Here is a 26,669-nt window from a genome sequence, read left to right as displayed (position 1 = left end):
AGGTTAGGAAAGTAAAGTACATATCGGAAATACTCATCTCCTTCAAACGAAATGGAAATGTATATCTTAAAGGTATAAAATGCCTTATAATGGAAGTGGTAATTGAGTTTTGACCACTACTTTTTTTAACTGCCAAGCTGCAGTAGCTGGTTAGCCTTAGGGAAACATGTCAACCTGACTACACATTCTTATATGACGGATGAACTCAGATAAGTATTACTTGTCAACAATAATTATTAACAATGGATATATATTTCCATTCCTATAACAAAAGCAACTTCAAGATGTTGAAATATGTACCTTTGCGAGCTGCAAGATTAGAATACAAATAAAAATGTCTAAAACTGCGCCATGCCAGAGGACAATTTCTGCAACAGAAATTTAATTAAAGCAGTGTGCAGTCCCACCAGCAATCTGAACAGTAGACCAGGGATCATTTTAGAGAGAAGGATCCAATATGTTTGGAGGTTGACTTCATCAAGATGAAAACTCACTGGTCTGCAATGGAGAACCCAAAAGATTGCTGCTTTTCTGCACCTTGAGAACATCAGCTGCAAATTCCTCAGCAAGTGCAATTTTACAAGTGTACACACTTCAATCAGTTGAAATCTTTGTGACACAGAAGTTCAAAATAACTTTCCAGTAGCTTTGATCTCAAGGCTGTTGCTGATTACAAGCCAGGTTCTTATTGAAACAATTGATTCTGAAGGATACACCCCAGCAGTACGAAATTTCACTTCAAGGATTGCCTGGAGCAATGAAATTCCTATGTGTTGTATTTAATATTATCGGCCTCGAGACTGACTTGATTTGTCTTTAGCTATCGGGTTACCTGTAAAGAAAAAGAAAAACAGAAAATCAAAACTGTACATAGAGAATCTACTTCCAAAGTACAGGAAACTGAGACTGAAATGTAAGACCTCTGTCCAGCAAAGCTCTTTCAATTGTTTTTAAGTAAGTGCATAATCCCCAATGGTATTAGATGGCATTGCTCCCCACCTTAAACTGTGTGTTTAGGTGCTTTGTTGGAGTTGGATTTGACAAGGAGAAATTGAAATGTGACCATGCTTAAAAACAAAATTAAAAAAATCTGACAGTCACAAATTACCAACCCACAAACTTCTGTTTTCTGTTATTCTTTTTTTTATTGTTAAAACGTCTGTATGGTAACAACTATGTTTCTAAAATGTTAGCCATTGAGTATAACAGTGACTGATACTGGGCATGTATTCTTCCATTCTTTGCATGCTACTTTACACCATAAAGAATCATAGAATTGTTTAGGTTGGAAAAGGCAATGTCCTGTTAAAGGGTAAATGCATTTTAGCAAGCAATAATCACTTAGTGAAGAAACAGGACAAAAGCCATGCAAACCTTAATTAGACAGACAGAGATCCTGCTATTCACAAGCTACAAAGTTATCAAGTTTTTAATTTAGAGTAGTTTCACCCACCCTAGCATGAAACAAGAATGAAACAGAAGCACCAGAGAGAAAGAGTGGGAGACAAAGTATTTCCCAGTAATTGGATGTTCCCTCTGTCTGATTTGGATTTTAAACATTAAAAGAAAAAAAGAATCTATCGTATCAAAGAAACATTACTTTGAGGAATATTTCTGCTGTGTCAGTGGATAGAATTAATGATTATATAAAATATTTAATATCAGATTGTGTCAGGGGACAACTTCCCAACTCTTGAGGAACATCCCATTGGAATGGTCACAATAACACTTTATGACATCAAGGAGCATATGCTTTTCATTTTGATCATAGAGAGAAGGGTCATGCTCCTTAATGATTAAACATTCTTTTGCCCTCAGCTAAACTGTTTGCATACAGCTCTTGTCAGCTCTGCAGAGTGTGAAGGTAGCACAGAATATTAAAAAGACTGTTCAAGGAGTTCATTACTTTAGTTTGCCTTCTCCACCAAGTGGTTTCTAGGAATTGCACTTAAGGCAATAATAAAATTGTGCTTTGTGATTTTTATGATACATGGGCTTATTTATGACACCAATTTTATTTGGTTTTGTTCTTGCTGCTGGAAACAGCCTCATGTGGCCCCTTTTACAGCAGAAGATTGCCTGAAAAAATAATAAAGAATTAATTTAAAAGTCAGGCAACATACTTCTGTGTCCTGCACCAATGCTCAAAAGGCTGATGATACAGCATTTTATTCTTATTTATCTTTTGCTTTATTGTAACAAGCTGGAATTCTACTCATGGAACCAGGTGCCACTGGGCTACATAATGCAGAACACACATCTTCTGATCCTATCTGCAGGTGGATTTTTATTAGCTTCACTTGCGATACATCTGCATATCTATCTATCTATCTATCGATCGATCGATCGATCGATCTATCGATCTATCTATCACCTATCTAGTAAAGAACCACTAAGGCAAATAAGGGACAGGAGCATCTTCATACCTGATTAGTCTAGACTGTGGGTGACAGCACATAAAAGACCCACACAAAGATAAAAAACATCCTCACACCAAAAATACTTAGGAATAATTATTACTTTAGTAATAGTAAAAGAGAGACATGGACATACTGGAGAGAGTCCAGTGAAGAGCAACAAAGATGATGAAGGGACTGGAGCATCTGTAAGGAAAGGAAAGGCTGAGAGAGCTGGAACTGTTCAACCTGAAGAGAAGGCTCAGGGAGAATTTCATCAATGTGTACAAATATGTGAAGGGAAGGTGCCCAGAAAATGGAGCCAGACTCTTTTCAAGTGGTGTCCAGTGGCAGCACAAGAGGCAATGAGGACAAACTCAGACACTGAAGGTTCCCTCTCAGGAAAATCATTTTTACTGTGAGGACTGAGAGAGCTGGAACTGTTCAACCTGAAGAGAAGGCTCAGGGAGAATTTCATCAATGTGTACAAATATGTGAAGGGAAGGTGCCCAGAAAATGGAGCCAGACTCTTTTCAAGTGGTGTCCAGTGGCAGCACAAGAGGCAATGAGGACAAACTCAGACACTGAAGGTTCCCTCTCAGGAAAATCATTTTTACTGTGAGGATGTCTGAGCACTAGCACAGATTGCCCATGGAGGTTGTGGCCTCCATCCTTGAAGATACTCAAAAGCCATCTGGTCCTGGACAACTGGCTCTAGGTGGCCCTGCTTAAGCAGGAGGGTTAGAGTTCCCTTCCAACCTCAAGGAGCCTGTGATATATTATTTCTGTTACATCCAGCTCTGCCAATGCATAGGCTAAGTTGATAAACTGTAGCTAACAAAAAGAGTATTTTTACACATACGTGACTGCTCAGTTACATTGCTCTTCAGTCACAAAGAAACTCCATAAAATCATAATCTGCAGGCCTATCTGCTCCCATCATCTAGTTCTACAGCCCCATGGTGAAAATATCCCTATAAAAGCAACATACACTATCACATAAATTAAATAGGTGATATAAATAAGAAAAAATAAGATAACCATTCAAATCTCTCCTCTATAACAAGTGGCTAATCATATACAAAGTTCATTTTGTTTACACAGACTGTATAGGAAGTCAGGGGGCATATTCCTAGTTTTTACATTACATGACTGGAGTTTTTAACTGCCTTCCCTTGCCAGAATTTTTACTATTCCACCTGCCCTATATTTTTGTTCATTTTCTTTGTTTTTCTGTTAACCTCCAGGTCACATAATGCTACCCTGAGCAACACATAGTGGTCCACATTTGCCTCTATGTCAAATGGTAATACTTGTTATGTGCAAGCACAGATTACATATTAACATTAATGTAAGCTATATATCCATACACCATACACATCAGGGAGTGAATAAACCTCTCGATTGCTAAAGGCATTTTCACAAAGAAGCAATGCAATTCTAGCTAATATCTAGTGATGGTATTCCCAGAAATGCTTAATTTTGGATATAGTAAAAACTATTTGGTTTAAGTGCCTGGGAAGTAAGGTATTAAGGTATTGTGCCAAAGGCCTTTATAGGAAAAGAGGGACCAATAACAGTATGTGTCTGATCTTTCAAATCCTAAGAGAACAGTAACACCCCAAACACGTGCTAATCAAGACTAATCAAGTTTTCAGTTAATAATTAATATGTATGGAAAATTAACAATACAAATGAAAAAAGTTCATAAACCTTTAGCATCTGAGGTGTTGATTTGAATTAATTTGTTCATTCTTGGAACATAATTACTCCCTTTATGCTAATATATTTTTTCACATGGTTGTTATATAATAAATACACTGCATTAGATTCTCTTCACTTTCCTGTCCCAAATGTGCAATTAAAGTACAATTACTCTGCAGTTGCAGACTTTTTAATTTAAATTAGTGAGTGGCTGCTGTAAATTGACTGTAATGGTATGTGAGCTCACTTGTTTTATTTTAATACAACAATATATAATTAAATGCAGCTGAAGTTTTCCACATTCTTCTGCACACTAAATGTTCAAAACAGGCTCAGTCTTTGGGCAGAACATACTTGCCAGGGTAACCCAGAATGGACCAGACATGAAAAGACCTCAAGCCATCACACTAGAAAAGCTACAAGCTTGAGACTTTTCTGGACAGCCTCCACTTTGGTGCTGCTGCTGATGGATGAAAAATATTCTCACTTGTGAAATCTGCACAGTGGATGAAAACAACAGATAATACTGTCTATTCCATAAGAACAGATTCCCAATAAAAACGCAGTCTGGTACTTTTACTCAAGACTTCCTTCTGCCTTAGAAGAGCAAGGAAGGAAAATCAAGACTCTAGGATGGAAAGAATGGCTGAGTGAATATTCCTGGAATAATAAAGCACTTTTCTCTACTTTCATGCACCTAAGCATCAAAGTTACAGAACTACAATGAGGTATAGTACAAATCTGTTTCTGCAGAGGCACAAATATAGCACTGATCCTTTGCTGACTACAGAATAGTTCATACATGCACGAGGCACATAATTAATTATTAAACAATGATTGAAGAAAATAGATAACAATATGTTATATTGAAATATATGTGTCCTGGAACACTTTGTTCATTACTATTTTCTGACTGGCAGCTCTTTGAATTTTTTTCTATGTTTATTATAAGCCATACACAAAATCCATATTGAAAACAGATTCTTGAGTTTGCAAAGTCAAGCACTTGAAAGTTAGCAACTTGCCTTTTTATGTGTGCCCTTGCAACTCCAATTCTCTCTCTCCCACCATGCACAGTAAACAACAGAATTTAGTGGGTGAGTAAGGTTGGAGGGAAGGCTACTACAACGTTGTCAGAATTAGGTATCCATGCAAATGCAGAAAAGGGCAAATTTTTAAGCCAGTGTTTCTTCCCTTCACAAATGATTCCACAGTATGATGGACCTTCTGTTCCAGGTTTTCCCCAAAGAAACAGAAAGAACTCAATATTGAAAGTTTTCTTTTTAATCAGAACTGTTCCATCAACTGTATAGGATTGTGTGTGGTCATAGCCCATGTCATCTGAGCATACTCAAGCCAACTTTATCTTTTTTTTTCCTGAAATATGTAAGACAGAGAAAGGAAATTAATTCTTGTAAAAGCAATTAATAGCTCACCCTGAGCTAAGTGGCATTTCATGAGACAAAGAAAAGCTCTCTTGGCACCCTAAGCATCCTACTCTAATGTATTAAAGGCCTGTGGGAAACAAAATTGGCATGGAGATTTCAAGCAAAAATAGAAAGTCTCACATATTTACTTAATGACCAACATGAGATAAGCTATTTAAATGGAATAGCACGAGAATCCCTGAAAGAAATGCTTGAGGAAGATGCCTAAGGCATGGCTCAAAGAAATACCTAGCTAAGGATTGTCCTTCGAGACATGGAGATAAGACAGAGATCCCATGCCAAAACAACCCTTATTTGTACACAGTGTATTTCCTTCCATTTTGTGTCCTTTGTTGCATTCTTTCTTATACAGAATGTAAAAGACCACAAAAATTAATAAAATGGTCTACAGAGTGATCATTTAGCAAACCTTTCCTAATCAGGAATGAACTGGAGGGGGCTGTATCAGTTGTATTTTTCCATGACAAAAATAACTTTGTTTTGGTACTGAAAACCTAATACAAATATTACAATGCAGAAACAGAAGGGCCTGTATAACCAGAAATAAACATCTGCCAAAGCATTTTTCAACTCATGTCCTCTGAGAATGAGGTTGAGGTTGGAAAGGAATCTTTTGAACAGATGGAAGCACACTATTTCCTGGAACTTCAAAATCCATACAGTGTGTTTGCCATGCACATCATTCATACGTGGCTTCTGAAAGCAAATGACAGTTTGCATTGCCAGTTGTGCATGTTTATTCACCAAACAGCTCAGCTTGTAAGCTTGGAAGATGCTTCTGATCTAATACTTCTACCTTGTACCAGTGATAATCAAAAGTACTTTGCAAACACTAATAAAAGGTTCACAGTTTCCTCACAGCTGGAGAATCCTGTGATTCATTTTCTAATTAATTGAGGGAACTGTACAAATAGAGATGTTTAAGGACATTTCTGCAACAGGATTCCTATATGCATACGTACTTAACAGCAGGTAGTGTGGATTTGGGTGTTTATGCTAGATAACTATGTTTCTGGAGGCACAAGGAACCATTTCAAAAGTCTGAGAAGTATTAAGGTGACTCAAGCACATTTCAAGGGAACTGCAGGAGAGAACCATGAATTAGGAAACAGGCCCTTGTTTCAATATCACAGACCACTATTCAACTTGGGCTAAGGACAAAAGGCAAAATTTGTGTGATTTGTGAGCAGTCTGGAAAACCGATATTTAGAGAAGGTTACATACTGGAAGACATTTTTTCAAGTCATCAAATGTTTCACTCCTGCTTATAAAGCTTACCTTTTTATATCAAGACTCAAGGGCTTTAAATTGTTCCCTTAGCTTTATTTTAGGCACTGCAGTATGAAAAGTATTAGCCTAAACATGTTCCCAAGCCTGTACTGGAACAATTTACAATTCTAGATCCTCAGGACTGTTCTTCAGCAAACATGATCAGTTCATTTTACTCATTAAACAGAACATTTCCCAGTACACTTAAATGGCTCAAAAGTTTCCTATGCCTTTGATAGCCATCAGATTCTAAACACTTTTAATTCTTTCATACTTTTCTGGCACTGTGACTAATCAGAACTGTGGTTGTGATAATTCTTGTGCTTACAACCTTCCATTTTAAAGACACAAACATTCTAAAAACTCATTTCATATGATGCCATTTGAAATATAACTCTGTATTCCTTGTTGGCTCAAAAGTTTCCTATGCCTTTGATAGCCATCAGATTCTAAACACTTTTAATTCTTTCATACTTTTCTGGCACTGTGACTAATCAGAACTGTGGTTGTGATAATTCTTGTGCTTACAACCTTCCATTTTAAAGACACAAACATTCTAAAAACTCATTTCATATGATGCCATTTGAAATATAACTCTGTATTCCTTGTTTTCCCACTGAATGATTTCATTTTTTGCAGGAGATTTTTTGGAGGTAAAGTGAAGATCTAGACAATCAGTGTAAAAAATCATAATAGAAACTAAAACATTTTGGAAACCTTTCACATGCAAATTGTACATTCCACTTGCTTCAAATAATCTGAATGGTAGGACTAGAAAAATAGGTAAAGGAAAAATACTTTGGAGCATGATATATGTTCCTGTAAATGACAAAGTTCTTCACCTTTAACATGGTTTTAAGATAAAACAGACAACATCAAGTGTATCTTAGAAATACAGTGGGAATGCCCCTTTCTTAGCTTGTTCTGAAATTTACATAATGCAGTATAGGATGCTGAGCTTTCCACTACAAAGGGGATACCAGACTGAATTCATCAAGATGGACTTCCTTTCTAAGTGCTCTTCCCCAGACTATCTGTTGTTTTCCCATGAGAACGAGTAGCTTAAGTTCATCAACTGGGTCTACCTTTGAAAGCAGAGTGTGTGAAGAAAGATGTTTTAAGGCTCCCAGAAGCATCTAGCTGACACACTGAGGCTGCTTAGGAGCACAGCGCAGAGTCTCTCCAACCACCCTCTTCCAGTTATGCCCAAATAAGTCACAATCCCTGGGCATCTACAGCAAACTAAACAACTACAGTGAGGAATAAGGTAAAGCAATTCCTGTTAATACTGTGTAAACCTGTATTTGTACACACCTGCTGCTCTGTGAGTAATAAACCAGGGCTGGAACACATTTTCTGGAGTGGTTTGACTCTTTATTCCTCAACGAACGTTCTGGCCCTTCCTTAGAATCCAACCAAGACTAGGATTCATCACAACTAGTGCTCCAACGTGGAGCCAGAATATTTTGTGTGTGTGGAAAAACCCAAAAATTTTCATCAGGCACAGCAGAAACCTCCTTTCTCTACTTCTCCATTCGGACTTCAGGAGTTTTACACGTTTGCCTAAGAAACAAACACATGTCAAGTACTACACTATTATGAAATTAATTGCAGAAAGCAAAACTGGGATGTTTTTTTAACTTACAAAGAAAAGTAAAAAATTACAAGAAATCCCAAATTTCAGAATCAAAGCAAATTCTCTTAAGAAAAGTGCATGGTCTTAAAAATATCCAAACATACCCAAATTCAAACTCCTATTCGTCACCAAAAAGCAACAGAAACTGACAGAGAATACTCATTTTAGGAAGTATATCAGCAATATTTAAGTATGACAAAACAGTAATTGAAAAGCTCTTTGAAAATAAGTCCATGGATAGACCTGTGGTACAGAAAAGAGTCATGAAATCAGAATACAATTCCTTCAAAATGAAAGATTTGAGTTTGTTCTTCTCATATATGTTTAAAGGAAAAAAGAAACCCAAAAAAACCAAAAACCAAACCAACCAAACAAAAAAGCAAAAAACCAAACCAAACCAACCTAAAAGTTTAAAGTCTGAAATGAAATGAGGAGAACACTGCTTACAGACATTTCTATGGTTAGGAGGTTACAGGAAACACCATAAAATAACAGATGATATATTTCAAAAGACAATATTCAGTTCAGACAGATAGTTCCTTATCTAGATAGTTGAGTGAGATTTTGGACTTGCTGATAATGATTGCTTTTGGAAAGTGTTGCACAGAACCTCAGAAAGATCACCAAAACTACTTTTAGTTTTCTTTTTTTTTCTTTGCACTTTTTAGCTTAAATATTATGTTGCAGATAATTAGAAATGCACATTACAAGATTAAATTCATAACTTCAATAACTTCTTGCTTTAATAAAATCTCTAAACATTTAAATGCTATGAAACAAAGTAATATGGCTCCGTACTCATATTTCCTTGAAGTGGAGAGTTGACAAAATAAAATTAAGTGGTACAACTCACTGGGACAATAATGAGAGTGAATAGCTGATGAAGACATATGAGTTATGTCATGGCTAAATCCAGTTCATTAGTCTTTCCAATGTACTTCACTATTGTCTTCCAAAAGGTTATGGCACTACAACACCCATACCTTAACTTTCTCAATGTTTCTGTAACTCAGCAGAGAAATTAAATTCATGGTAAACTGTTTTAACTTAACAAAACATTTCATTTACAGATAACAGTTTTATATTAAAAGAAGACTTAACCATAAACCTTATTTCACTTTCTATAACCAATAATAACTGTAGCAATTCAGACAAGGATATATCCTCTTGAGGTTTTTGGGGTGGTCACAACTCCATAGTGGGACTGCAGCATGGCGGCATAAAAGACTGCAAGACAATTAATTCAATAAATGTAATTTTGTTCTCTTCTACACCACTTATTCCAGCTAATCATCCCAAGTGGGATGATAAAAACATCCTCCTTGCTCCCTCCACATGAGGAAACTGAAGCATAATAAAGAGTAGTCCTACCCTTTCAACTGTGGGGAAGCAAATGAAGATGGAGGGATGGGAACAAAGTCCCTCCATCTCTGGCTTAATCTGACTTCTCTTACCTAAAAAAAATCCTACACTTGTTTTTGATTGGTAACTCAAGCAGTTACCTGTGTTTACATTCTAAATATGAAAAAGCAAAGCAAATTAAACAGAACAAAAACCAGCCTTGTTTTAAAACTAGACTGAAGTTTTAAATTAAATAGGTATAATGGATTTTCATCCTTTAATATAGCTTTCCAGAAACTGGGTAAGATTGAACTTCAAATTATCCCCACTAAAAAAAAACAGGTAGTCTACATTAATCATGTTTGAGATCTTTTTTTTCTTCAGATGTTTATGGTGTAGGGATTTTTCCTGGGATTTTGAATAGAGAGTAACAAGCCATTTGGACAAGATCAAAATAGAAATGTAAATTATTTCCTTACCTTTAATTTTATCTTCTCTATAAGGGTACCTGCTGCTCTGTTAGTGAAGTACTGATGTGTTTTCTGCCTTTGTCCCAAGCTTCAGAGATTCCTCTGGTGATTTTTCCCCACTTGCTTACCAGCTTCCACTGCTAGCATTTTGAGGTAGTGCACTCACATTTGGCTCCAGGAATACTGCCACAGCTGAGGGAATATAAGACAACTAAAAAACAAGTTAGAAAACAGCAGAGCAATGTCCAGGCAGGAAAAAAAGTTTAAAAACAACGAACCAGTCATCAACTTGAAACCCTTTGATCATTTTCCTTTATCTTTTCATCCATCTCCATATGAAGAAAAGATTTTTCTGTGCTTGGAGAAATTTTAGCCAAAGTAATGGGTGCTGACAGAGTAGTGGGTATCCATTCAGAGAATATAAAATTATTTTAAGGAAATCTAATTTTAGCTTTCTCCAGTATGACTACCCATCACACTATCACTCCAAAACAGAAGAAAGCTGGCAGATTTGGAGGATTTCAGAAAAATCCCTGTCATCTTGTCTCAAGTCTAAATAGAACTGAGAAAAAGGAAGATTCAAGGGCTTTTCATCTAGAAGTTGTCATAGATGAACAATGAGAAGGAGTTTTCATTGCCTTGGAAAAAAAAATACATAAAGTCTGTTTCCTTAAGGAGTTGTCAAGATTATGGCTGCAGATTCCCAACTAATAGTTGTTGCCATCTTGGTCATTAGATAAAAAGAAGGGAAAAGAACAACTAGCACTGTCAGTTTTGTAAGTAAATAAACAACACAAAACAGAGATGACAAAATTTCACTGTGATTTTTTTTCACGTGGAATGGTCACAAGGTCCTGTGGCATTCTTGGAAGAAGATAGCATAACACACTGGTACTAATTCCAGAAAATGATGCCTTTGATGTCTTTCTGGAATTTGCCCTGAACGCATAATAAACTGATGCATGTTACTAGCATCATTCCTGAACTGATTAGAAATGTCTTCTTGATTGTTGCATTATGGAGATGTCCAGGTGAAAGTTAAAACATCCTGTAACTCCTCTGTACTGGGAATCATCTGGATACTGTTTTTTGAACGTCACAATACACAGAAAAGAAGTATCCTGTCAAAAGTAAAAATGAATGCCAGAAATGTAACTAAGAAGACGCTGTGATATTCAATTTAATTTTTCTTTCTTAAAAAACTGTCCAGTTGTCTTCATACCTGCATCTTCTCATTATCCTATGACTAGTATGTGACCCAAGAAAAGGCAAGTATGAATGAACTGAAGTAGCTAATTGCAGTTGGACACATATTCTAAAATCTCAAATAATGAAGGAAAGACCAAAAGGCTCCAAAGAGGTCACTGCCTGCAAATTTCAGGAATGTAAGTACCAATGATGTGCTATAAGTCCAAGAGAGAGAAAAAGGACCCAGGTAATTTCTTGAATGACCCTCCAAAAAGAAATGGGTTTTCCAAGTAATAAGCCTCAAATTTGTCAAGTTACATTCTAGGAGAAAGTTTCCTGTTCCTTTTTAGTACTTTGAGAATGATGAACAATAATTGTTAACAAGTGGAATTGGAATGATGCCCTGAAGATAATAAATTTGCTATGCTCTCATTTTCCAAGGTCGGTCTGAAAAGATAGAGTGATCTCCAAAGTCTGGAAGAACAGCTAATCCAATTTTGCAGTGCATTTACCTGAATTAGAAACAGCACAAGCAAAGATAAAGTTCTTTGGTCTTCCTTTGGCAGAGACACGTTCCTAAGCCACAAAGCTTGAATTTGTTATGAAGAAACAGGTTCTGGCACCAGTAATATAATTTTTGGCATTCTTGAACCTGAAGAGACAAAACTGTTTTGGACCTCTTAGTATACACAGCTCTATTAAAATTCTCAGATCTTCTCTTACTGCTGAGATTGTAGGTACATTTTGGTTAGACACAATCTACTGTTTCCTTGAGATCATATCCATCTTCACAAACTGGAGACACACTTGTGTTCAGTCTTGCCCATATAATTCTACAAGTTGCATCATACAAATAAGTCATGGTGAACTAGATATTTTGTAGCTTCACTCAGAATCTCCAGATATCTATGACATTTCTCTCTGCAGATATGGAAGGGGATGAATGATAGTCAGAACCGTAAGATCTGAGAAGGAATCACCTGTGGATACTAATGCTGTAGAAGGAAGCTCAGAGTCCATTTTATAGAACAAATCATATAAAGTCCTTTGGGGAAGCTCAGAGTCCATTTTATAGAACATATCATATAAAGTCTTTTCTCCATACACAGCAGTAGTGTCTTTCCTGAAATTGACCTGGTATTCACCAAGGTGGAAGAAGGAATAAACTACAAACCATGAAAAAAAAAGAGCAATTTTGAAATTATTAAGTAAATTCATTTTATGTTGGTTGACTTCTTTCTTAAAGGTTAGTCATAGATGTCAATCTTCCGCTTATTCCTACCTGAAATTTTTCTTCATTTTGAAGAGTTCTCAGATACAACACAACTATCTTCGTTATTCTCATGGAGAAATAAGTAAGATTTACAACATACTCGCTTTGCTCTGCAAGGGAACACTCTCTGAGTAATCTGATTTCAACTGGTTTGAGAGTTGTTCACTCCTCCAACAGTGACTGTTTATGCTCAGAATGCTTTGTATGACTGACTTTCCACTTCATATTGATTATTGCACATTTCCTTCCCTATTAGAAGTCAGAAAAGCAGACCTGTGACAGGGTGGCGTTTCTGATGTTTTCTATAATCAGTCTTAATGGAAGGAAATACCTCAAGAAAACTGTGTTATTTTGGAGAATTGAAAGTATTACCTTTTGAACAGTTGGGGACCAATTTTCCACTCCCTCGTATCAGTTCAGCAGCTAAGCAGTGATGGACAGTTTGTGAAGCCTGTGCCAAAAACCCATGGAAAGAGGCAAAAGTTCTGTCCACATTTATTTTAGGTAGCAGGTAATGTGAGATTTCAGAACATCCCAGTCCCTCCAAGCTGAAATGTATCATTTCTGCAAGTCAGAAATGATGCAAAGAAGCCCCTACGGACTACAAAGGAGTGTGAGATGAGGAAGAAACACTAATTTTAGAGCATTTCAGCATGACTCACACGATACTGGCATTTGAATACCATCTTCCTGTATGGTAATTTCTGAGGTAGTAGAAGCTAGCAAAAATTTTCCATGAAAATTTAAAAGGACTACTAGGTATTCAAAGAGCCCTTCTTGCACAGCTGTGAATGGCAAAGAGACTGGCAGAATGAAGCTGCAAATAGGAGTGGAAACATCTTTGATTTTGGAGTCAGGGACTAGAAAAGTGGAAGTTCATGGAGGAGTGATATAAACCAGTCATTAAAAAACAGCCTTAAGAACTCATTCTTATTTTCCATCACACAGGCAGAAAATTATTCTTCAGACATGAGGTCAATATCTCGAACATGCCAGCAAAGGACAAGGGGAAAAAAAAATGAAAATAAAAATAAATCACAAGTTGAATCTTTTGGGACAAAGGCAGAAAACCTCTTGGCTGGACTGATGAATTGGAGGATTTGCACATGGAAGAAAGCATTGCTTGCAAAAATCACTGATTATTAATTAATGACATGCAACTGAAATCTATTTGCATTTTTCTTTAAATATTGCAGAAATATTTTCCCTTGATTTCAGAGTAATTCTGTCAATGTTCAGGTTCTGCAGAAGGTAAAATAATGCTTTACAAAGGATCCTAGCTGCAGTCTTACCTTAGATAACTCTATTCCCTGATAAAAATGTGTAAACTACAGTGTATATTACTAACACTGCAAGTGTGATGAAGGGATTGCAAAATATTTAATTTCTCATGAGTTGTACAGTGTGTCTATTCACAAAAAAATCCACTAGAGTACCCCTTCTGAACAAGTTTCAGTGTATTCACAGGGAGATAAAGCAAGGTATTATCAGGTTCCCTCTTTTCAAACAAGCCATACCTATGAATATTGTCTTTAACCCATTCTCTCTTTTGGGGCTCCTCACTTTCAGTTCTTAATTTCAGTATCCATAGAACTCAAAGTCAGAACTGAACTAAACAGAATTTGAGACTGCAAATGTCTTAGGATTTGAATTTTTGGATTATCCTCACCTGCTCAACAAATTTTACTGGCCTTTTAATCTATGACTTTGCTTACAACATTTCACACCACAGCACTTCTTCCTTTAATCCTTTATACCACAACTAGTCTTTTGAAGGTGTTTTAGAGTACATTTGCTTTTGGAGAAAGGAGAATGACTTGTCTAGATTTCTGTAACCTACAAATGAACATCATCAAGCTGTAGACCTAGACTCCTGTCAAATGTAGACTTGCAAACTTTTCATAGAACTAGGCACACCTATTTCACATTAAAGAAGCAAATTTGGTACATAAAGGTCAATTTTTTTTAGAAAAATCAGTGAGTTGCATTGCCCTGAATCTTGATGATTCCTTGTAATGTGTTGGCTGGCATGCTCACTGTATTCATTAAAATGTTAAGTGCCCCAAAAGATTAGTATTTAGGTGCCCTAAAGACCACCAGAGCTTCAATATGAAAGAATTGTGATTCTAGATCAAAACAATAAGTACTGGTTAATACAAACAGCTAGTTTTACCCTAGAAACTGTCATCATATTTATGTTACCAGCTCATTTGTCCCCTGAAACTTGTATGCAGTTAGAAAATTGTACATAATGCTTACTGCTATTTTAATGACAGATCGTATACAGTGGGTCTTTAAGTTAGCAAAGAGAAACATGCTGAGACAGCTGCAAATTTCTCCTAGTGACAGATTAGCCAAAGGCATAGCAAGAGATACCATAGCAACAAAGAGCGTGCCACAAGTGCAATCACTCCTTTCCATGGGTAATATTTTGCTACAGTCTGTGCACTTATTTATATTGTAATCACATCATTTTTATGAACCATGAGGTATTGCTGGTCACTGTATATATGTGCATTATTCCCATAAATCTTCATCTGAAATTAAGGTAGGAGGTGAGGAGTCTAGAGACAGAGGCTCTGAAGGGAGGCAAGGAGCAATTTTACAGTGAGGTGGCTTCTTAATTTATTCATACATTCTCTTATATAATATTAAGAAAAGCCCTTCCTGTACATCACACATGGCAGGTCACTGATTCACCTCTAAGTATTGCATATTTCACAGTGGTCAAAATAAAGGCAAATTGTTTCATGCTAGTAACATGAAGTCAGTAACAGTTTACATTGTAAAAAATGTCATGGGAGAAGTACATTGCCATATTAGCACTCACTGACCACAACTGCCATACATCTGGCCTATCAGAAACATCCTGGAATAACCTGTACACAATATTTATATGATGGATTTCTGCTTTTTCAAATTACATACCATTACTACTGCTGTTTCTGAAAAACATAGAGGAGGAAGAGGAACAAAGACATGAGGGAAGAAGCTACCACAATGGTGATATCTCTTTTCAACTTTGGCAGAAATAATGAGTAATACTCATTCCATATTTCCCCCCTCTGTTGTTGCACAAAAAGTTGCATGCATGGAGAAATACAGATCAACAGCTAGCATTGCTGCACTGTGAACACTAGGTCAGGCTCAGTTACAATAAAAATGCCATTTTCTTCTCATATTCAGGGACACATTTTAACTCCCTTGTATTATGTTGTCTTACTCAAGCAGCAGTTATGACAGCACCAGTTATAAAGTCACCACTTAATGCTGCCTCCCAATACTGGGAATCTGAGTAGACCACTGCAAAGCATTACTATGTGAAGGTACCCAACAGAGGTCCTTTCATTCCTTATGTTGAAAGGATTATGAACAGTGTATTTTATAAATTGAAACATAAATAAAATTACTGCCTATCCTTTCACCAGCTGTAATTAATTTAGAAACAACCCAGCATCAGGAAGTGAGAAAGAGGAGATAGGGTAAAAATGTAAGCAGTATTTATAGACACCAACAAAACTGCATTGATTGAGAGTGCTGGAATGCACATACTGGAACAATTTGGCTTTATGTGCAGCCAGCTGGTGTGTTTTGATGGTACACTTTCTCTTCTACCAAGGATGTTATGCAATTTTGAGCTTCTTTTAAACTCTGGAAGCCATAATGCAAAATTAGATAAATTGGAATGCTACAAATAACTGACTTCAGGTTCTTTCCAAGATTGTATTTGAATGTAGATAAACACTCAGTATGGATTTCTCACCATCTTGGCAATATTTCTGTTCTTTTCACACTAGTCGTCTATCTCTAGTATTGATTTGGAAAGCAGATTCGGATTTGGAATGTAAATAAATATACTCAATATGGATTTATTTTTGGCCATGAAATATTTCTCTTTTATTTCTCTCTGTCCTTGTAATATTTATTTTATTTTATTGCAGTACCCTATTTCTAATATTGGTTTGGCATATAGTTACATAGTAATATATTAGATATTGATTTCTTCCTGTTCTGCAGTGTGCTTTTCTCCACATATTAAAAATAATAGCCAGTTTTCAGAGCAACAATTGCAGTTCCTTCAGCTTCGCTTAAAACTGTGGGTACTCAGCTATTTTAGAAGTTGGATGATCATTTCCAAAAGATGGCCTTTTATGACCTGGCTGAAAATACTTCTTGCACTTGTTCATAGGAAAACATTCTTCAGTTTCATCTTCCAGAGATTTTCACATGCTAAAAATCAGTATTTGCTATGCATTGCATCTGATTTTTTGGTTAATTTATATTATTAGTATTAGTGCTAGCATTATACCAACAAGTCAATTCTAAAAGAATGTACACTGTTGCCAATTTCTACTGAATATTAGATACTGGACGTGTTGCTAATCATAGTATGATTCACCAATTTAACTCATAGCTGTGTATCTTCAGAATAGGAACATCTTTGAAACTTCTATTATATTGCATTTGATAGTGGTCGAAATCTGAAGCTTCCCAAACTGACAATGAATGAAGGGGCTTTTATGATCATTTTCCTACTGAAGTCCACATCAAAGACAGTAAATTATCTAAGCCAGCTGCTTCTTATTCAACATCAGAGAATCACAGAATATACAGAGTTGGAAGGGACTTACGAGGATCAATGATTCCAACTTGTGATCCTGCACAGGACATCCCCGAGAATCACACCATGTGCCTGCCCTCTTGAACTCTGGCAGGCTTGGTTCTGTGACAGCTTTCCCAGACAGCCTGTTCCAGTGCACAACCACTCTCTGGGTGTAGAACCAGTTCTAATACCCTGCCTAAATCTCCCCTGACGTAACCTCAGACCATTCCCTCGGGTCCTGTCACTGGATGCCAGAGAGAAGAGGTCAGTGCCTGCCCCTCCATGTCCTTCTGTGAGGATGTTGTACACAGTGATGAGGTCTCCTCTCCAGGCTGAACAGACCAAGTGACCTCAGCCACTCCTCATATGGCTTCCCCTAAGGGCCCTTCACCATCTTCATTGTCTTCCTTTGGACACTCCCTAATAACTTAATCTCTTTCTTATATTGTGGTGCCCAAAACTGCACACTGTATTCAAGGTGAGGCTGGACCAGCTCAGAGTAGAGTGGGACAATCACCTCCCTTGACTGGGTGCCAATGCCTAGCCTGATGTCCCCCAGGACATGGTTGGCCCTCCTGGCTGCCAGGACACACTGTTGACTCATATTCAACTTGCCATCAACAAGGACCCCCAGGTCCCTTTCCTTGACACTGCTTTCCAGCCTCTCATTCCCCAGTCTGTATGTACAGCCAGGGTTGTCCTGTCCCAGCTGCAGATTCTGGCACTTGCCCTTGTTAAACTTTATATGGTTGGGTATCTATTGCTCAGCTCTCTAATTTGTCTAGGTCTCTCTGCAAGGCCTCTCTGCCTTCAAGGGAGTCAATGGCTCCTCCCAACTCTGTATCATCTGCAAATTTACTTAATAGCTCTTCAACTCCTGTGTCTGGAGGAGAATGCCCAAATGTGCCCAGTAAAATCTCAGCTATGCTCATAATCATTTCATAATTCTCCTAATGTGTTCCTGAACATCGTCTTTTGTTGTGGTATAAAGTCAGGAACACACAAGAATATATTTCTTCATGTAAAGTCCAAAAAAAATTACTGGTTTAGATAAGTTGTGATTGCCTTCTTTACTCTTCCCCTCCTGCAGGCTGCATAGACCCAAACTAGTTGATTCTAAACCAGCACAAGTTAACTTAGTACTCAGCTTCTTCATGCACAGTCCTTTTCTATAGTTAGCTCTTAATGTCAGCCTTTTCTCACTAATATGCAAACAAATTAGGAAAATAATACCCGGGTTTGCATTCTGAAGGTAAATCATTTCCACATGAGTTTTCTTAACATTTGAATTCTGAGTACCATAACACTATTTCTAATTCCTTATTCATGAATGACCTTATTAGATTCCTATATTCGAAAAAAATTAAAAACCTCAAGTAGACCACATTTTTAAATATCGATTAGTTTTCTCCCATTATTCATTTGGCCTTTTTGCTAGTGACTGATACCATCAGTTTTAGGAAGCTGGTATCATAATTTTTTGTAATAGCATGATTAAATATGTTAACAGAGGTGGACTAGCAAAATACCTCCTTCCTCCACTGGCTTTATCTCTAACATGAAGCTTAACTATTAACAGCTCAAGATGTGGAAATGCAGGTTCTGCTTTTGAACTTGGTATCCTGTAGTAGTAGAAGATAGTACTTTAGCATATGTTTTTTGCACATGAAGGAGGCAAACTTACAGAAAATGTTTGGAGGTAAATATAGACTTCTTTTTTTGGCCTTTCAGGAGAGACTTCACAAGGCTTTTCTGTAATCCACTTATATCACACAAGCTGTTCAGTTCCCTTTGTTTCTTTATGTTTTTACATTATACATGATAACCACACAGGAATTATGTCATTTGACAGTCAGAAACTTATTATTTATGACTTCTTAGTACTGACTCTCTATTTTTATTTTTCTCCAAAAAAGGGGGTTTTGAAACTACCAAGCACTTAAGATTTTTTCCTTTTATTTATATAGAGTTTGGGGAGCTGAAAGAGGAGCTACAAAAATATTGTAGTCACTACATATTAGGGAAAAGCACTCGCCTTTTGATAATAAGCTACTCTCAACACAATCACTCACATTTCCAATACCAATGTGTATTTTTCTGGCCATCAGAATGATGTCTGATAAAATCACCGCTCCCTGCATCTAGAAACACAGAGACCTTCATCCACCTGTTTTCAATGACAGATAACTTTTAGTCAGAAATTTGAATTCAAGTTTGCTTTTGTCTCAAGACAGCCTTGCAGCTGTGTAGGAAATGAAGGAAGAATGTGGAGAACATGCAAACTAGAAGGCAGAACAAATAGTAGGGGATTTAAGGTGACTAGTATTTTCCTTTTAGTGGTGGTAGGTCTGTAAGCAGGTTAGGGTAGCCATTCTACTGAATCAGTGTTTATGATGGTATATATAAAAAAGGATTGGCTTTTTCAAAGCATCACTTCTGAAGAGGTATAAAATCAGTTATGAGGATTGCCCCCACCATGCAGGACAAGAAAAGTCAACCTCCTCCAAAGAGCCAGCCAGTTTACAAAAGAGGCATAGGCCCTTGAGGGCAAGAACCTTCGGCTTCTAACAGTGGACAGAGCTTCACAATCTCAACCAATGCAGAAAAACCTATATTCTGACAAAATTGAAGAAATATCCTCAAAGCAATTCTAATTGATGTCTCCCCTTTTTGCGACCTCTTTTTTTCCCACAGAAATGTAATTCAGATGCACATTTTTACTTACCACTCATTAAACACTCTCAATAAATATAAAATGCCATGCATTCTGCAACACTAATAGTGCCATGTAGTAGTAGCCAGGACAAATTTGAAAACACACACAATTATTTTTCTATTTCTATTACTATTGTTAAATTCTAATTTAGTTCCTTTTGGTTATATTACACATCCACCCATGTTCTACATGCATATAATCAGATTTGTATTGGCATGTACAAAGTTAAGTGTGGGCAGCATTCCAGCACAGTTATCTGAGTATTATAGTATCACAGTATGTTAAGGGGTTGGAATGGACCTTAGACATCATCTAGTCCCAATCCCTGCTGCCATGGACAGGAATATCTCCCACTAGACCAGGTTGCTTAAGGCTTTATCCAACCTGGCTTTGAACACTGCCAGGGTTGGAGCATCCACAACCTTCAGAATCCACAATCTTCAGAAGAAACACATTTGAAAGTGGATTCGGGGTGGAATTGTATGACAGACATTAAGAAAGCATCCTTCCTTCAAAGAATGTCAAAATGTTGTAAAGACCAATGCATACAGAAACTGAGACATGTAGAGTTCTCCATGGAACAGAAGGAATGTAATTCAGCCAGTGCACAATACATTCCACTACAACCACAGTGCACCAGAAATGTAGTGCCTATGCAAGGAAGATTTCAATCAAATGACATAGACACTCAACACCTGCATAGAGTAAATACCACACTAGCAAATTATGGCCTGACACTACAAACAATTACTAAATCCTTAAAGAAAAGCCAATCATGAGTATGTGTGGTGAGGTGTAGGGGGGAAGGTGTTTATACTTACGTGCACACATATGTGTCTTCAGAGTGCATATTAGTCTGGTTTATGTTGATGAAGAACTGTGCAGACCCTACCAAGATACAATGCTGTAGTTTTAGGAAGTTTGTGTGTTTAATACTTATCTGAAGAATTTGCTATTCTCCTGTTTCTCTTAGCCACTAAAAAGCAGAGATGACAGCATGTTTACTTTGTTGTCAGGCATTGTATATGATGAATGTTAAATGTATTTCTATTAATGTAATTTTGAACCAATAACATAAAAAGTGGGAAATGGAGAATAGGAACTCATTGAAACTGTCAAAATCTTTTAGCAAATCCCAGTCATACAAGATGGAAAGAAGCAGATCATACTGTAATGACACATCAAATGCTTACCAGACTCAGCAGTTTCTATGTAGAAACATGGTAATTCCATGTTATTGATAAAAATGCACTTGTTTGTTATCCTGTGAATGAAGAGCTTAGCAAGGTGTACAGACCTTGTGCAACTAGTTTCAGAAAGAAATATATATTAGATTATAATGCAGTTGATCATTACTGTTAGTTGAAGAAGGGATTAACTCTACTATCCCCACTGCTTACCTGAGAAGGTCTGGCACACTGCTTACTATATTCAAGTGATTGAAAAGTGTGCTGAGAAAAGTGTGCAGGACCAGGAAGTCCAATCCCAGTATGATTCTCTTCCCATGCTTCTTCAGTCTTCTCAACTCAGGTCTTCTATGTGCACCCAATTTCCTGTGCACTTTTTTTTTTTTTACTTGTTGGCAACATGTCAGCTTGGTATCATACCTACCCTAGTTGTTTTCACTTTATTCCCAGAGGAACAGCTCCATCCCTTACGATCTGGAAGAACTTTACATTCCTCCCCTTCAAGACACGGTTGCATGTGGCACCACCATTTCTGCTCCACTATTGAAGCTACAAGAGAGGAAAACAAACACATTTGCATGTTGTTGAAATGGACACTTTCATATGTCATTATGTTGCAACATTTCTTTTAATTTCCAGGAAAATCTAAGAAATATATCGAATGACAGCTGGTCTGTGATTTTCAGCAACCTCAGAACCTTCATAAGAAATTAGGTTCCAATTCACAAAAGGTGCTATATGTCCTTAAGTCAATCTCTTCACAGCATTTCCTTCCAATCTCCTTTTTTTTTTTTTTTTTTTTTTTTTTTTTTTTGCTCAGCCCGATTTCAAAATTTTAAGTAGAATCCCTTCTCTTGCCTGGTATACTATATAGTCTAGCATATCCTGATTAAATTTATTCCCTAATGATGATATATTTACAGCTTCTCTGACAGCCAACAACATACCAACAGCAAAGAGATCATGAAAAGGGTGACTCCTGCTACTCTTTCTGAGAGATGTGAAGAATCAGCTAATATTTTCCCAAACAAAACATATGAACCTATGTCAGAATTGTTAAGCAAGACACTAATATTGTACTGAGAAAGGAATAATATTGTTGGTATAAAAAGACTAAAAACCAGACAGAACTATGTTCTGTTTGGTTGGTTGCTTTTTTCCTGTATGAAAAAAATATATAAATAAGATGTAAGACTTCTGCATATGAAAATGATACGCTCATGTAGATTTTACCCAGGGTCCTCTGTTAGTCACATCAAATTTAGCCTCTCAAGAAGTCTCTTTCACTGGCATCTAATAATTTTGCTTAGCATTTCCAAGGAGCAATAGCAAATAATTATTTTTTCCCATCTTCCTCCCATTCACCTTGGACATCCCCTTCAAAATGCAGATTTCCTAGTCTTATTTTAAACAGTTAACTGTAAAGGAGTGGGTCTCCTTGATTACATTAAGCCAGAACAAAACTCCTAGAAACACAAAGGAAGGAAGGAAGCAATAGAAGTAGTCGCACCATCAACACAAGAAGGAGCTGCTCGGGTGGTACCTGCTACCTGCCCAGGGAAGCAGGAGCACTTCACCGTCTGTGATCTTTCTTCTATCTTGTTCTTATTGCAACATCTGTGAAGTGCCACCACTTCACAGGTCCCAGTTTTAACATGGTGAGCTGTGAAAATAAGAAGATGAACAATTTGATAACTTTGCAAGGTAGCATCATACTGTTTGGGTTTGGGTTTTTTTTAATTAGAAATGAATTAAACTTGGCTCTGTAAGGCAATCTGCCATGCATGAAATGAAAATTACAATGGTACTAACACTAGAATGCATTTCTTTGATTTCTTTTCCAAATGTACTATAACTATCTTGGGCAGAAAACACTGGCCAAAAAAACCCAGCAATGCTAAAATACCCATACATGCATATGCTTTCAGAATCTGTGTCTCCAGACTATATGTCTAGGACAGATAAAGTCTTTGATATGGTATCCCAAAACCTTCCTATGGAAGGACAGATAATAACTGGCATGATACAGGGATAGCCCTCAAACAATACCCAGAAATCTACTAGGGAATCACATTTTAAATCTTTTCTGCCTGGCACTGCAAAGTAAGTCTGGGAACCTGAGAAATCAAATTTTTAAAACAAGGGAGGAAACAGGATAATCTTCATTACTCCACATGTGCATCAATCACTCCCATCCATGCTGATCACCAGGATCATGCCACTGGAATCCTATGACAGGACAAATTTGGTGGAAGGGAGTTACCAAACTACCCTTTCTGACCAAAAGATCTGGAGAGCAGAAAAAGTAATTTCAACTGAACTTTCAGTGGTTACTGATACAGCACCAGATATTTCCGGAGATAGTTCATTCCCATAAGAAGAAAGGGAGAAAGAAATCTGATTTTTTTGCCATTATTGACTTACAACCTTTTACTGGGAGGAATACTAATTATGTGAAGCAATACTTGTTTAACACTACCCCTAAGTTCACTACTTCTGCTGCTATTTAACTTTTTGTATTCTCTATGTACTAAATGCTTCAGCTACCTTTTATATCCCTAATGTTAAACTCTAAGCAAGAGCTTCCACAAGAAGAAAACCCTGATAACAGGTTTTCAGTTGTTATTGCACAGCTCCTAAAGGGCCTGAGGAAGGAAAACAAACTTTGTGCAGGCTATGGGCCCTAAGAATGTGCCTAGAGGCAAAAGCCACAGACAGCAGTTAGACTCCATGTCTTCATCAACAAAACATCAACTATTAAACATCTCATTCAAGGAATTATGCATTTTTCAGTAGAACAAAGTCCACCAAATAGTTTTTGATCTTTGTTGGCAGTCAATGTTGGCACAATGTCAGGTTTAATTATACTCCATCACATCATGCTGCGCTACAACTGAAATGATATAACATGATGCAAACCATTAACCCATGATCCATCATATTTTGATATGCTGAAATGTTATATATAAATCAAAAATGTAGGAGAAAAAAAGATTCTTTTTTTGCATACAAAATGCTTTTCTTCACTTTTTAACTATAACTTTTGATTCAATAGAGGATGAGGAAAGCAATTCATACTATCTGCCTGAACTTTGCAATCTCTGAGACTTTCATGCCTTTGATGATAGCAAATAATTTTACAGCTACTGGTACACACTGCTGCAAAAACTACTTTTCATTATTTTCCAAACAATTCTGCTGGTATGTATGACAAAAAAGCAATTTAAATAAATATATCCATTTTTTTCTCATTAAAGCACTTGTAATGTTTTTTTATTTGTGAATAGAGAAAAGAATTATTCCAGGATACATTTGGAATGTATAATATATAGTAGAACAAACACATGTTGCTTTTATAAATCACATTAATTTTTGTTTTGATAGGCAATTACACATGTTATACCCACTCATGCTAACATGCATTCACTAGTTTTTATTTTATGAAAGGTATATTTTTTAAAAAAAACAGACACAAAAGGAAATAAATTTAGTGGTAGAATGAGAACTTCATCCCACTTAATTCTTCACTATATTATTTTTCACTTGTATTCTGTGTATCACTGATCCTGAAACTTTGTCCTCGCTTTATTATGTAGCTTTACACTGCTCTACTAGATCTACAGAAATGCATTAATATAACTGCTAAGAGAAAATAAAGTACAACATATGCTGATAGCCATCAGGAATGGAAGACAGATAAAAGAGCTGTTGTAAAACTCTGAGAGAGAAGTTTTCATACTGAAACAAAAGTTTGAAAGCCTCCTTTGCAGTAATTAGGAGAACAAGATCAAGCATTGCAAGACTTTCATGGAAAAAAGGAGTGTGATTAAATGAAACAGTCCCTTACATTCATGTCCAATACAGAAAAGCATTTCAAAGGATGAAAAGATATGTGAAAAATGCAAGAGAACAAAAAAAGATCATATACTATTGATAGTATTTGGGGAACCTTTAAGAAAGCTGCATTGAAATTTTCTGGGTATAAAACAAAAATTTCCTAGAAAAGTATACAAAGATATTTCAAACCTTGAAAAATCTAGGCCAACCATCCTCTAGTTTCTCTTTACCATCTAGAGTATGAAATGAATATTCCTTGAGAGGGAATGTAGGGATTTCAGCTCCTTATGCTATCAAATAATTAAGCTCCAGTGCAGTGAGTACAGTACATCTGTCACATTCCTGTGAAATTAAAGCTCCTAAACAGTAGATAAAGGATTTCTCACAACCTAATACAAATTAGCCTCATTAATCCACGTAACCATTCCACAAAAGGAGAGCAGTACTTCAGGACAGTCACATTTTGGTTTTGTTACTTTTCTTCTCCTAGCACAAAGTATGCTGCTTGCTTTGCAGAAATTGTTTGAGGAACCAGAAATTCTGGAATCCTACAGAAATTAGTTCTTCAAAACCACTGCAAACCCCAAGTCCTGCATTCCCTGTTAATACAAGCAGTCCTTCCTGCAATCAGTGTGAAGCAGGACTGAAGAAAGAGACTCACAGATCTCTATGTGTACACACTGCAAAATTTTCCTGATGATTATACATAATATATGTGTAAATTATGTTCCAGAAGATGCAACACTGTATTATGAGCATGGAACCTGGAAAACAGGCATAACTATATCTCACCCATTAATGGTATATCCTGCAATTAACCTGTCATTTTTACAGCTCTTTTTTTTTTTAACTGTAGCAAAATCAGCAATAGCTATCTCATAAATCAGGATGATTTGGTACACCAAAAACTTCAGTAGTCATTATCATGTTCCTGGAAAAATTAAGCTAAACAATAATTATTCTTCATTTTACATAAAACTGATTGCACTTAAAAGAGGATGTTTAAAAATATACATCAAAGATCTTTACACATATATAAATTATACCTGTTCTTTTCCCTTTGTGGCAACTTTAAATTTCATTCCTTCAGGTGTATACAATTTCAGACATGTTCTTGTGGCAACTTTAAATTTCATTCCTTCGGGTGAATACAATTTCAGACATGTTTGCACAGTGCATCTGGCACTAAGTTATGGCCCTTACTCTTGTGCTTCTGTGGGAAGATTGCTCCAGGCAGGAAGGGGAGTTACTATTCATGGTTATCATTTTGCTCACAAATATGAATATAAGGTATTGAGTAGTCTTCTGAATTCTACTGTTTATTATGATTTGCCATTTCCCAGCCTCCACACTTAAACATTCCTGTTCAAGTGTGTCCCCCATCTGCTCAGCCACTTGAATCTTTTCTTTCCTGAAAGCTGCACAGATCATGCATTGACACATACACTGGACATTATGAAGGAGGAAGAAATCATGTTGCCATGGACTAGATGAAATAAAATCACAAGCTGTTTCTGTCCTCAGGTTCCCCATCATTGCAGTTGCTTCACACAAACAGTGAAAAAAATATTAAAAAGGCTCTACTATATGCTCTCTGCAAA

At 36.7% G+C, this 26,669-nt stretch overlaps 1 protein-coding gene across 1 annotated transcript; it reads right to left on the bottom strand.

The window, feature by feature from the left end:
* Positions 1-468: 468 nt before the first annotated feature.
* Positions 469-22,894, bottom strand: LOC103800163 (protein FAM19A2; the record flags this gene model as incomplete). The annotated part of the gene is made up of 4 exons (XM_009072530.1): positions 469-832; positions 8,132-8,380; positions 21,656-21,780; positions 22,742-22,894. Coding segments are annotated over 3 exons (290 nt in total), but the record flags the coding sequence as incomplete, so codon positions are not given.
* Between the last annotated feature and the right edge of the window lie 3,775 nt (positions 22,895-26,669).

Source organism: Acanthisitta chloris, unplaced genomic scaffold (assembly GCF_000695815.1).
Source record: "Acanthisitta chloris isolate BGI_N310 unplaced genomic scaffold, ASM69581v1 scaffold4674, whole genome shotgun sequence".
Lineage (NCBI taxonomy): Eukaryota > Metazoa > Chordata > Aves > Passeriformes > Acanthisittidae > Acanthisitta > Acanthisitta chloris.
The sequence above is the reverse complement of the archived record's forward strand: the minus strand, read 5'-3'. Positions and strand labels throughout refer to the sequence as shown.